This window comes from Anomalospiza imberbis, unplaced genomic scaffold (genome assembly GCF_031753505.1).
Source record: "Anomalospiza imberbis isolate Cuckoo-Finch-1a 21T00152 unplaced genomic scaffold, ASM3175350v1 scaffold_86, whole genome shotgun sequence".
NCBI lineage: Eukaryota > Metazoa > Chordata > Aves > Passeriformes > Viduidae > Anomalospiza > Anomalospiza imberbis.
In genome coordinates, this window is record NW_027100480.1 from 193,557 (window position 1) to 206,208 (window position 12,652).

The 12,652-nt window shown below is 53.7% G+C and overlaps 1 protein-coding gene across 1 annotated transcript; it reads left to right on the forward strand.

Moving 5' to 3' along the window:
• The first annotated feature begins 2,999 nt into the window (after positions 1-2,999).
• LOC137467899 (zinc finger protein 551-like) lies at positions 3,000-4,003 on the forward strand. The gene has a single exon (XM_068179324.1). It carries the CDS (start codon positions 3,011-3,013, stop codon positions 4,001-4,003), a length of 993 nt encoding a protein of 330 aa, XP_068035425.1. The 5' UTR covers positions 3,000-3,010.
• Positions 4,004-12,652: the final 8,649 nt, after the last annotated feature.

A 12,652-nucleotide genomic window follows, 5' to 3' on the forward strand; every position in this document is an offset into this window, starting at 1 on the left:
CCGGTGCTCTGACCATCGTTCCCAGTGCTCCCAGTGAGGCGGTACTGGGAGGGAGAGCGCTCCCAGTTCCTTCCCGGTGCTCTCACCATCGTTCCCAGTGCTCCCAGTAGCGCTCCCAGTGCCGGGCGGGGCGGGGCCGCTTTGGAACCCCCCCAGGGCAGAGCGCGGCTGCTTTTGGGTGTCGGCAGCGCCCGAGCCGGGCTGGGAGCGGAGGAGGAGCGGGAGGGAGAAGAGGGAGAGAGGAGGAGGAAAAGGAAAGGGGAAAAGAGGAGCGGGAGGAAAAGAAGGACCAGGAGGAAGAGGAGCGGGAGGAGGGACAGCGGAGGAGCGGGAGGAGGAGCAGCCCCAGCCCCAACCCCACGCGGTTCCCCCGCTCGAGCCGCGGCTCCTGCGGCTCCGCCGGCATCGCCCCCCCAGAACCGCAGGGGAGCGGGGAGGGGGAGCTCGCCCCAAATCCATCGCGGGGTCTCCGGCAGGGTTGTTTGGCAGGGCAGGGGATGTTTGGGTCTTGCAGGACCGCAAAGCTGAGCCGGAAATGGCCCTGCAGGGACCTTGTGGGGTGCCAGGTGGCGATCACCCGGTACCGGCAGGCAGAGGAGGGATATCAGATATGAGAAGGTCGGAGACCGTCCAGCCCCGAGCACCCTCAGCGGTGAGAGGGACACAGAGCCCCTGGTCCCCAGCCCTGCACAAGCATTCCCTGAGGCCAGAGGGATGGAGACACCCCGAGCATCCCCCAGGGTGAAGGGTCAGAGACCCCGAGCATCCCCTGGGCTGAGAGGGACAGAGACTGCCCCGAGCACCCCCTGGCACAGGGTGAGAGGGAGGGAGACATCCCAGGCATTCCCTGGGATGAGAACGATGGAGACCCCCTGGAGAATGGCCTGGGGTGACAGGGACAGGGACACCCCCTGGGGAATGGCCTGGGGTGACAGGGACAGGGACACCCCCTGGGGAATGGCCTGGGGTTACAGGGACAGGGACACCCCCTGGGGAATGGCCTGGGGTGACAGGGACAGGGACAACCCCCCCAAGCCCCTCCCAAGCATCACCCAGGGCGAGAGGCACAGAGACCCCTCGAGCATCCCCTGGGGACCGGACAAAAAAAAAACTTGAGTTATTTTGAGTTTTTAAACAGATATAAGAAATCAAACTTATCTCTGCATAAAATACTTGACGGATATTTGATTTTCCCCCAAGTCACTTGTGATGGAAACACAAACAAATCCCAAACATGAATAACCTGACAATAGAAGCAATTCTGTGGCAATTCCAAGTTTCATCGGTTCCTGCACAGCTCCAGCTCAGCTGCTGGCAGGTTCTGATAAAAGAAAAGTGAAAATTTGTCCCAGTAGAGATTTTTCAAAGGAAGGCAAAGCTATGTGTAGCTGTCACAAAGGAGACATGGACGAAGAAAATAATGATTCTCACATTTGGCAAAGCCTCCAAGCCTATGAATTCGGGAGTTATTTGGGAATTTAGACACTTGAGCTGGGCTTCTGGTAGGACTTTAGTAGCCTTGTGTTCCTCACCTTGTGGTGAATGATCCTTGTCAGTCTTGCTGGTATCATTTGGTCCCTTTCCTGCCATGATTTTAACAAACTTTTCTAGGAAGGACAGCAAAATATTTTCTTTACACTGGCCACCCACAATAGCCATTTTCCTCATAAATTCTCCCAGAAGTCGCTCAGAGGAAGCTCCATTGAAGTTTCCAAGAGATCCTCCAGAAAGAGCCAGAACCTCCTGAGAGGAGGGAACCATGCTGTTGTCAAAGGCACTTGGGGTCAGACATCAGTGCCCTGAACTCACTGCACCAAAATAATGTCTCAATCTGGTTAATAAAATTGTTAGAGAGATGCCTCTGCCCCAATTAAGGTGCTAACGAGACCAAATCCCAAGTGGATTTTATTGAACAGTAAATGTGAGGCAGAGAGAGAGATGGAAGAAAGAGAAAAGGGGGGAGAGCCAGGGAGTGACAGGGACAGAGACCTCCCCTGAGGTGGGGCAAGTGTGACATTGTCCCCTGTGTGCGTGGCCTTCCCAGGGTGGGGGTTTTACACCTGAGCCAGTTTGGGTAAGCGGGGTGGTGTTCACCCCCCACCCCGAGCAGGGATTGCCTCACTGTTTCAGGGTGCAATGTAAGATGTAACCCAAAGTATGTTTTCAGTCACCATCTTCATAAACTGTGATAAACAGGTGGGGCAGTGTTCTTTATCTCTTCCATGGCTCAACCCTGATAACGCCCTCCAGGGGCTATCTTCTGTTAATGGGCCATTGAGTGCCACTGCAGGACTGATAAAATTACATCATCCCATTGTGGGATGCTCCGCCCAGGGGGAGGAACCAAGCATTCCTACCTGGATATAATCTCACCCTTCCAACACCAGGACCACCTTGCCTACTGGGTTCCCAGAGGACAAGAGCTCCATAACCACCACTGGACCTTCAGAGGAAGACCAGACCCTTCTACAGGATCACCGCTTTGACAGAATCACGTTCATCACTCCAACAGGGCTGCAGACACCATTTCATCCGACGGCTACCACCACCCTTACCAACGGGGTGTCAGGTTATAGCCTGACTCTTTCAGATTAAGCCAGTGTTTCTGTTTCATTGCCTTGATCTTAATATTCTTACTAATTTGTAATTCTGGCTTAGACTGTCCCCCTGGTTTGCCTTCAAACCAGTACAAAACTCAATGTGCTCATCCCTTGTTTTTCTCCCAAAACAGAATTTCCTATCTCCAAAACCTCACCAGATGGAGGAGGTAGCTGTGAGGAAGAAAAAGGAGGCCTGGCACCCCCGGGCAGCTGAGGAGGAAGTCAGTGCCCCTTTCCCCCTCTCTCCTGCTCCATCTCCCAGCACAGCGTGGCTCCTGGCTGCAGGACAGCCCTGCTGTCGATGCCGTCCTGCCAGGGACGCACTGGGAGGATTCTCTTCCCCTTCCCTCTGGCATGGAGGCAAATCCCATCCTTTCCTTGTCCTTCCTCCCCCAGGGAAGGAGCTGAGGATGGAGACCAGGGAGGACAAATCCCTGTGGCAGAACCTTGTGGAAGAGGCCGTTTTGAGCAACTCCATGGCGCAGAAATCCAACAGGGAGGAAAAGCCCCGGAGATCCTGCAGGAGGAGGGGCTGCAAACCCAACCCAGGGTGCTCTGAGGAGGAAAGACCCACCTTGTGCAAGGAAGGTGGACAGAGCTTCAGCCAGAGCTCAGAGCTGGTGGTCCATGAGCAGGTTCATGATGGGGAGAAGCCCTACAAGTGCTTGGAGTGTGGGAAGAGCTTCAGGAGGAGTTTCAACCTGATCTGCCACCAGATGATCCACACCAGGGAATGGCCCTACGAGTGTGGGGAGTGTGGGAAGGGCTTCAGCTGCTGCTCTGCCCTCGTCATCCACCAACGCATCCACACGGGGGAGAGGCCCTACGAGTGTCCCGAGTTTCAGAAGCGTTTTCAGACTAGCTCCAGTCTCCTCCGTCACCAGCGGATCCACACCGGGGAGAGGCCCTATGAGTGTGGGGAATGTGGGATGACCTTCAGCCAGAGCTCCAGCCTGATCTGCCACCAGAAGATCCACACCAGGGAACGGCCCTGTGAGTGTGGGGAATGTGGGAAGAGCTTCCGCCAGATGTCCCACTTGATCAGCCACCAGAGGATCCACACTGGAGAAAGGCCATACAAGTGTGGGGAATGTGGCAAGGGCTTTAGCCAGAAGTCCCATCTGATCGTCCACCAAATGATCCACACTGGGGAGAGGCAATACGAGTGTCCCCAGTGTGAGAAGAGGTTTCCAACCAGCTCCCATCTCCTCCTGCACCAGCGGATTCACACAGAGGAGAGGCCCTTCGGCTGCCCCGACTGCAGGAAGGGCTTCAAGCACAGCTCCACCCTTGTCAAGCACCAGCGCATCCACGCTGGGGAGAGGCCCTACACGTGTCCCCAGTGTAGGAAGAGCTTCACTCAGAGTTCTCACTTGACCAGACACCAACGGAGCCACCAGTAAGGAAACTCTGCAAATGCCCAAGCTGGAGGAAGAGCTTTGTGCAGTGCTCCAGCTCCATCCCCCATGGGAGAACCCATGTTGGGAAGAGCCCTGGTGATCCATGTTCCCTGTGATCCATGCTGGGAAGAGATCTTTCCCTTTTCCTGCCCCTGCCAATGACATGGTGTGGGATCAAAGAACATGAGGGTCTGGCCATGGCCCTGTCATTACATGCACTCCCACCTCAGGTCATTGCCAGGGGCAGGAAAGGGACTCTCTCTCTCTCTCTCTCTCAGTCCCCGAGGAGAAGGGTGTCCTTTCCAGGCAGAAGGAAATACATGGCCAGGAAGAGCCAGTCAGTTGTGATGTAGTTTTCCCTGTAAATATTTTTTCTTATCCCTTCTGTTATCAGTATTTTTTCTGTTCCTGTTTGTTCCTTGTCTTGTTTTTGTTCCCAGTAAATTGTTCTTAACCCAGCCCAGGATCTTTGCCTTTTGTTCTTTCCATTGGCTGCAGGAAGGTAGCGAGGGGCAGTGTGGTTTTAGCAGGAGCAGGAAATTGGGGAATCCCATTCCTGAACCCCGGCCCTTGGAAAACGAGCATTCCAGCTGGTCCCAGCCCTGGTGACCATGGCAGCAGCCTTGGGAGCGAGTCCCTGGCTGGGGCTGTGGGAACCTCTTCACTCTGGTGCCCAGGGACAGGACTGGAGGGAACGGCTGCAGCTGAGTCAGGGCAGGCTGAGGTTGGATCTCAGGAAAAGGTTTTTGCCCAGAGGCTGCTGGGGCACTGGCCCAGGCTCCCCAGGGAAGGGTCACAGCTCCAGGGCTCTCTGAGCTCCAGCAGCGTTTGGACACCGCTGCCAGGCCCAGGCTGGCATTGTTGGGGTGTCCTGTGCAGGGCCAGCAGTTGGACTCGAGGATCCTGATGGGTCCCTCCCAGCTCAGCCAGTTCTGTGGTTCTGGGATCCCATGGCCCTGGGGATGGGACTGCCAATGGTTGCCATGGCAACGGGCTCTGGCTCCAGGCCTGAGCTGGTGTCCATGGCAACCACCCCTGGCATGGGGACTCCATGGAGCTGCCCAGGGACTGACCATAGCAACAGGGGGTGGTGATGGTTGCCATGGAAACTGACCACAGCAACAGGGGCTGGTGATGGTTGCCATGGAAACTGACCACAGCAACAGGGGCTGGTGATGGTTGCCATGGAAACTGACCACAGCAACAGGGGCTGGTGATGGTTGCCATGGAAACTGACCACAGCAACAGGGGTTTTTGGTGATGATTGCCTGCTAAGGATCAGATTTGTCACAGGCACTCAGAGGGGTTCCATGGGGACTTTCCAAGAATCTCCAGGATCCTCAAGAGCTGGAATGTCACAGGCAGAGACAGGGGCTCCATGGAGACCTCCCAGGGGTTTCTGGGGATGGGAAAGAGCTGTGTGGTCAGAGGCAGTCACAGCCATCCCATGGTGACATCCCAGGGGACCTTGGGCTGCAAAGGCACCGATCTGTCACAGGCACTCACGGGGGCTCCACGGTGACATCCCAGGAGTCCCCAGGCTGCCAAAGAGCCAGGATGTCACGGGCACTCACAGGGGTTCCTGTCATGGGCAGAGTGGGAGCTTCAGGCAAAAGCTTTATTTCTTTATTGGAGAAACTCCTGCTGAGTCATGAGGTGGAGAAATGTCCCCCAACAGCCAACATAGATCCTCAAACCCCTGCAGGACCCCTAGACTTCAAGAATTCCTTCTAATAGAAGAGACTGGCAGCGGCTGGATCCCATCCCGACCCTGCAGATTGGACAGGTGGAATTGAACCTTAATGCAATTTGTCCCAAAAGATTAATGATGTAATACAAGATAAATCTGTATAAATACAGCTATGATTGATTCTGATCATTATTAGATAAAATGGTCTATTTACAACACAGAATAAAATTTAAAAAATAGTTATTTCTCCTCAATATGGGAGCTATACCAATTATAGACTATTCTGCTCTAGGAAGCAATTTTGACGTCACCAGGGCCTTGCGGGAGTGGTTTGAGCCCACCGCAGGCAGAGCCTCCTGCTCCAGCAGGAACTGCCTTTCCTATGCCAGGAGCAGGGCAGGTCCCGCTCCAGGAAAAGCCCCAGGCCAGCCCCAGCATAGGGAAGGCCTCGGGCACAAGGGCAGAGTGCCATGCTGGGAGCTGTGCCAGGGAGAGCCTGAGGCACCAAAGGCGCCTTGGCAGCAGCAGCTGCTTGCAGGGCATGGCCAGAAGCCTCCCTTGGCAAGCCGGCCTGGTGGCCAGCACTGCAGTGTCACTGTTGAGCAAGAAATGTCACAGGCTCATCAGAAGACTGATTGGCATAATGTGCCATATGTTTGGAACTGCTCCTTTTTATATGCTGTTCCGATCCAGGTAGATAAAATCTCAGTGGCACATATCAGAGGTTTGTTAGGGAAGACAGTGTGGATCAATTCTGCCTCGAGTACAGACAAACCCATTTGTGGGATTGTCTTTGCTCAGGGACCAGGTTGTACATGGTGAATAATGCAGAAATATGGAAGAACTCAATGTGTAGCTAAGGGAGATCTGATTGTGGGGTGAGCCTCATATGCAAATATCACTGTTTGTTGGATGTTACTGCCCCTGTCTTTACATTAAACCACACCGACATGAGACAGAAGGAAATGTGTAAGTGTCGAAGGTTTGAGCAAGTGATACAGAAGGAAATGTGTAAGTGTCAAAGGTTTGAGCAAGTGATACAGAAGGAAATGTGTAAGTGTCGAAGGTTTGTGCAAGTGATATAGAAGGAAATGTGTGTCAAAGGTTTGAGCAAGTGAGATGGAAGGAAATGTGTCTGAGTAAGTGAAAGATGGAAGTTTTAACTTGATGAAGTTTTTACATGATGTTTGGTAGTTATGTTGACGATTCGGAGATAAGGTGTGGAATGTCCTAGGGTGACGTTAGGGTGCTTGCATCCCCAATTGTGTGTTCTGTTTATGCTTGATGTTATGTTCTGTGCCTTCGGGACTGGCTCCGAAAAGTGAAGGTTTGTTTTGTCTTGTTATCAGCCAGCTCACCTCCCCTCACAGTTTGTGTCTAGGAGAGGCTAGGGCTTGCTGGCTTTCTTGCTTGCTTGCTGGTTTGCTTGCTTTCGCTTTGCTCTTTCTTTTGCTTCTTGCTTTTGCCCTTGCTTTTGCTTATTAGTTAGTTTAGCTAGGCAATCCAATTTTTTCCCTGGACTGTTTTTTTTCTTTCCCTTTCCTGAATACCATTTGAACCTGCTCAGGACTGGGACCTGGGAAACACCAAGGCACACCGAGAGCCAGCATTTTGTGACCTGCAGCAGCCATCCCCAGCACCAGAGACCGATAACTGGGCAACCACTCCCAGGAGAGACTTCCTGAATTTGTCACCTCTTCAGAGCGTAGAAAGACTTTTTGTCATCTGGTGTTGTTCATTTTTTTTTGCTGGGGAGTGCTTTGCCTGCTCAATAAACAGGTTGTTTCCACTACTCTCTGAGGAAATTCTTCCCGAGCCAGATGAGCAAGGGGCTGTGTGAGTTTGCTTTCTGGGGGCTCCTTCTGGAGGTTTTCTCCCAAATTTGCCCAAAGCCAGGACACATTACTACATCAGCAGGCTGTTCTTTGGTGAGATCCAGCAGGGCCCTGTTCAGCCTGTGCTCAGCAAACTGACTGGCCATGAGCCACTGGTGGATGTACCTCACCATGGCAGGCACCTGGAGAAGGCAGGGGAGACTTGGAAAGCTGCCAGAGGGAGGAATGTCCCCAGCTTCCCCAGAGAAGTGCTTTCCTTGCCACCACACGGCCATGGCCTCAAAGGCTTCCAGTGACCATTAGGCATGGCTTGGGAGGCCAAGCAATTCCTGGTAGGATGAAATCCTGGCCACAGGCTGCTTACTTGCTTTGGATTGGAAAACCTCTCCTCTACGAGCATTTCCAGCAGGGCAGCACAGGTCTTGGTTTTGAAGATGTGCGAATATGCTCTGAGCCTTGTGCCCATGGTGCTGGTCTCTTCCTCCCGAATCCTCTTGATGAATTTGCAAACCAGCTGTAGGAGAAGGGCAGGAAGCCAGGGATGCTCCAAGCACGGTGCTCAGCTGAGCGGTGACAGCAGGCCCAGCCCAGCTGGGGATGGCTGCAGGTACCTGCGCTGTTCTGTGGAAGAGGCCATGGGTGCGTTCCTGCTCTTGTGTGCAGTCCACGGCTGCACCTGGCAAAGAGCGAGCGCAGCCTGAGCTGAGGGGCTGTGGGAGATGCCGGAGAACACAGCCCAGCCCTGCGCTCCCCTGGCAGGGACAGCCCTGGGATGCCCCAGGGGATGGAGCATGGCCACTGTGGGGTGTCTGCCCGGCCCCTCTTTAGTCCTGTCCATGGGCAAGTTCCCAGGGGATGGGATGGGATGGGCTGGGATTGGATGGGATGCCATGGGATGCCATGGGATGGGATGTGGCCAAGCTGGCTGCAGCCACCAGCCCAGCAGCCCAGCTCTGCCACTCACTCTCCTGCTGCGGCTTGAACTGCACCACCTCTTCAGTCTCCTGTGCTGGGCCAGCTCCAGGGCCTTCTTCCTCTCCTCCACCCAGGCCAGCTTGGGCACTCTCGGGGGTCTCTGCTCCATTTCAGTGATCGGATTTGTGACGACTTGCAGGAGAGATGCCTCGGAAAAGCTCCGAGTCAGCAAGGCCTGCAGTCATGCCTGGAAGGCACCTTCAAGAGAGAAGCCTCAGGAAGGCGACAGGACAGCAAGTCCTGCACTCTGGTCTCGAGGGCTCCTGCCACAAGGACAGGAGACTCCTGTTGAGGATTGTGGTCTGGCCTCGAGGGCACCGGTGGCAGGGATGGGAGATGCCTCCAGGGCACCAAGTCCCACGGTCTACCCTCGAGGACACCTGCAGGAGAGAAGCCTCGGAAAGGCCATGGTCACCAAGTCCTGTGGTCTGGCCTCGAGGTCAGCTGCAGGAATAACACCTCGGAAAAGCTCCGGGTCAGACACGAACGAGTGCGCTGTGCGGGGGCTCCTCACGGCACGGCTCTGTCCCGTCCTGTCCCGTCACGTGCTGCAAGCACTGTGGTGTGGTCTTGTCACCGCCAGCTCCTATGTCACCCTGTGTCACAAAGGGCCCTTGGACACGCTGTCCCATTCTATGCCACGGTGACCGTGCTGCCCCATGTCACAAAGGGCCCCTGCACACACTGCCCCCTGCCCTGGGGCTGCCCCCAGCCCACCCAAAGTGGCTCAGGTTGGAAGGAATCCCTCACCCCATGTGTCTAAGACAGCCCGACAGGATCTTTAGGAATGGCTGAAACCATCAGCAAACGCTGCCCTGCTCTGCGGGCTCAGGGCAGCAGAAGGAGCCCCCAGGGCTGCCAACGCAGCCGCGCTGGGAAGGGCACGGGGCCTTCCACAGAAGCTGGCATGGCCTCCTTGGGACACGTCCCGGCTGGTGGCCATCCTAAACCCCCGGGTGTGACACAGACAAGGAACGTGTGGGCCAGGGCAGGAATGCTGCTCTGACCCCTGGGGCCCGGGGAGCGCTGACATCAGCAGGTGTGGCACAGTCCCTGCCCAAGCAGACCTGCCACCCCCCAAGCCCTGGAAGCACCGGTGCCCGTCTCCTGCCCCAGAGACCTGTGCCCGTGGGGGGCTCCTGTGCCAGAGGGAGCCAAAGCCCACGTGCACTGGGGGCTGCGCTCCTGCCTGCAGGGGCTGTTGGCAGGAGCACCTGGAGTAACTGCTGGCAACACTTGGTCCTCTGTCAGAAGCTCTTACTCCATGCTGAAATTATTTTCTCATTGAAGTTTCTGCCTTCAGCACAAAAACACCTTAGTGGCAAATGCACAGAAGAATCTGGCAAGTAAGAATCCTCAATTCAGGAAAGCTTTACTTCCCATTGCTCAACTCAAGTAGTTCCAAAAAGTTGCAAACTTCCCAAATTAATTGGGATGGCCTGAGGAGGTGAAGATTTGGAATTTTGCTTCCCATCTCAAAGCAGCAACTCATTTGCCTTAACCTCATCCACTGAGGGTCACTTTACAGAACAGAGCACTACACAAAAAAAGGGCAAAAACAAGGGCCATTCTTTGGTTTTCTATGAACAGATGATAATATCCTAATTCTCTAAAGAAATAAACGCTCTCAAGAAATGAAAGTCCACTTGGTGTTACAAAAGTATCACAAAGAAATGAGTAGATGGCAAAAGGGCTAATCCTCCCCCTGGTACAGAGATCTGAGTGGCCAGTAATGTACAGCTCTCCCCTCTTGTTCCCTGCAGGACAATCAGGACCATGAGGAGGAAAAGTCACAGATATTCCTTCTGGCCTCCATAACCAAAGCTGTGCCAAAGCACAGATGCTGCCTTCAAACTGACTCAAATTCCAGCCTAGACCTCTCACCTTCCAGACAACTCCTTCTCCAACACCCCACCAGCACCAAACCCCCCAAACTCCCACACAGAAGCCCTCAACACCCCGCCAGGAGCCCCAGCTGTCCCCGTCCCTCCGCAGAGCTTTCCCACCCTCCAGCAGACGCCCTGGTTCCCTGCAGGTGCCGTGGGATGGCACTCAGGAGGATCTGCTCCAAGGCCTTCCCCTGGAGCACGCTCAGCCTGCCAGGCCTATGGATCCTGGATCATCCTTCCCACCGAGCCTTCTTGTGCACGGCTGCTCCATTTGCACCTTTGCGCTCAGCTCGGACTTCTCCACTTCACCAGGAGTGCTGGGAAAGGATGGAGAGCAGCCTGGCAAGCTCTTTCTGCAGCTCCCTCTTTACTCTTGGGGAGGTGGAACATCCCACAGGAAAGCAACTGGTGCCACAAGGAGCGGGTGGCCTCAGGCACCTTTGGGGATGGAACAAGGCCTTTGTTTGACATAAGTAAGCACAAGCCATTCACATGAGTAAACAAGTAATTAGCACAGACATACCTAAGTACTTAGCAGCAGTTAGCATAACAAAAACCTGGCAGGCCTAACTTGACATGAGAGTGACCTGACAAAAAGCTTTAGACACAGTCTACCAGAAGAACTAAGGGCAAGTGTGGAATCAGCCCTGTGCAGGGAAGCCCTGAGGAAGACTTTGTGCTGCTTTGGGGCATCCAGACCGCTCCTGGCCAGGGCCTGGACATCAGCTTCAAGTATGGGAATCTGACACAATGTATTTCCAACCGCCTGCCTATGGAATCACCTCAGCAGTGTAAAGATGGATGGTGATTTTGATACAACTCCTACATCAACACACTGAAATTTATATGTGGATGAGAAACACTTTAGTGGGGTGCTGACCCCTGCCCTCCTGCCAGGTCAATCAAAGGGCTTTTGGCTGACAATGCATTTGTCTGCTGATTTCTTTGAATGAGGGAGACCCCTCAGGACTGCTGTATCCTGAGGGAACAGCATTGGCCTTGGCCTGTAGGCACCTGCACAAGCTTAAAATCAGCTGCCTCAGCTTCCAGGACCTCTCTTGGCCAGCATCCTGACGTGGATGCAGGACTGCTGTGAGGCACTGCTGGGACCCAGCGGGACAGGACCGGCTGTCTCGTGTCCACGTAGCACCCCTCACACAGCCAGGGCCATCCCAAAACCAGACAAACACTCACGTGTCAGCACAGGGGAGCAAGGAGCACTGGGCTGCTCTCAGGGTATCTCAAAGTTCGAGAATCCACCACAGCACTGGTAAATTTTTGGGGGGACCAAGGACTTTGAGTATCAAAAGGGAAACTCCAAATTGTAGGGAGGGAAAATGCCTGGGACATGTGATTTGTCAAGGGAGCCGGCAGCTGAACCCTGAGAGAATTGCAGGGATAGCCTCACTCCCATGGCCAAAAACTAAGAGAGAAGTCAGAAGGTTTTTAGGCCTGTTGGGATATCATAGGCTATGGATTGAAGGATACACGCAGGCCATCAGGTTCTTGTATGAAAAGTTAGTAGAAGAAGAAATCAGGTGGGAAGACGACAACAAGCAAATTTTGAAGCTTTAAAGCAAAAATTAGTCAGTGAAGCAGCACTGAGTCATCCTGCCTTAGACAAACCCTTCTATCTGTTTGTGGATATAGAAAAAGGGGCAGCACATGGAGGGTTAGCCCAGGACCGGGGAGGATCCAGGAAACCAGTGGCCTATTTATCAAAACTGCAAGACCCTGTCAGCTGGGGGTGGCCAACCTGCATTCAGGCGGTGGCAGCGAGCGCCCTACTCATAGAAGAAATCAAAAAATTAACCTTTGGGAAAAATTGAAAATAATTACCACTCACTCAGTAAGGAGTATCCTCAGCTAAAAGGCTGAGAAATGGCTCACTGATTCCCGAGTGCTGAAGTATGAAGCCATCTTAATAGATAATGGTTTAGAGCTAGTCGTGAGTAACCAACTCAACCCTGCCCAGTTTTAGATGGAAAACCAGGTGAGGAATTAATATATAATTGCCTAGAAGTTATAAACTATCAAACTAAAGTAAGAGAGAACCTAACAGATCAACCACTCCAAGGTGGAAAACGATTGTACATCGATGGATTTTCACGGGTAATCCAGGGTACAGGGTATTGGGGTAGGCTATAGTAGATGAGGAGTTAGTGACCCTAGAAAAAGGAAAGTTACCTTCCAACTGGTCAGCCCAAGCATGTGAGTTGTATGCCCTAAAGTGAGCTCTGGAAATATTCACACAGAAAAGAGA

Excerpts from the sequence above, each read along its gene's own strand:
- LOC137467899 (XM_068179324.1), top strand. The coding sequence starts at position 3,011 with ATGGAGACCAGGGAGGACAAATCCCTGTGGCAGAACCTTGTGGAAGAG.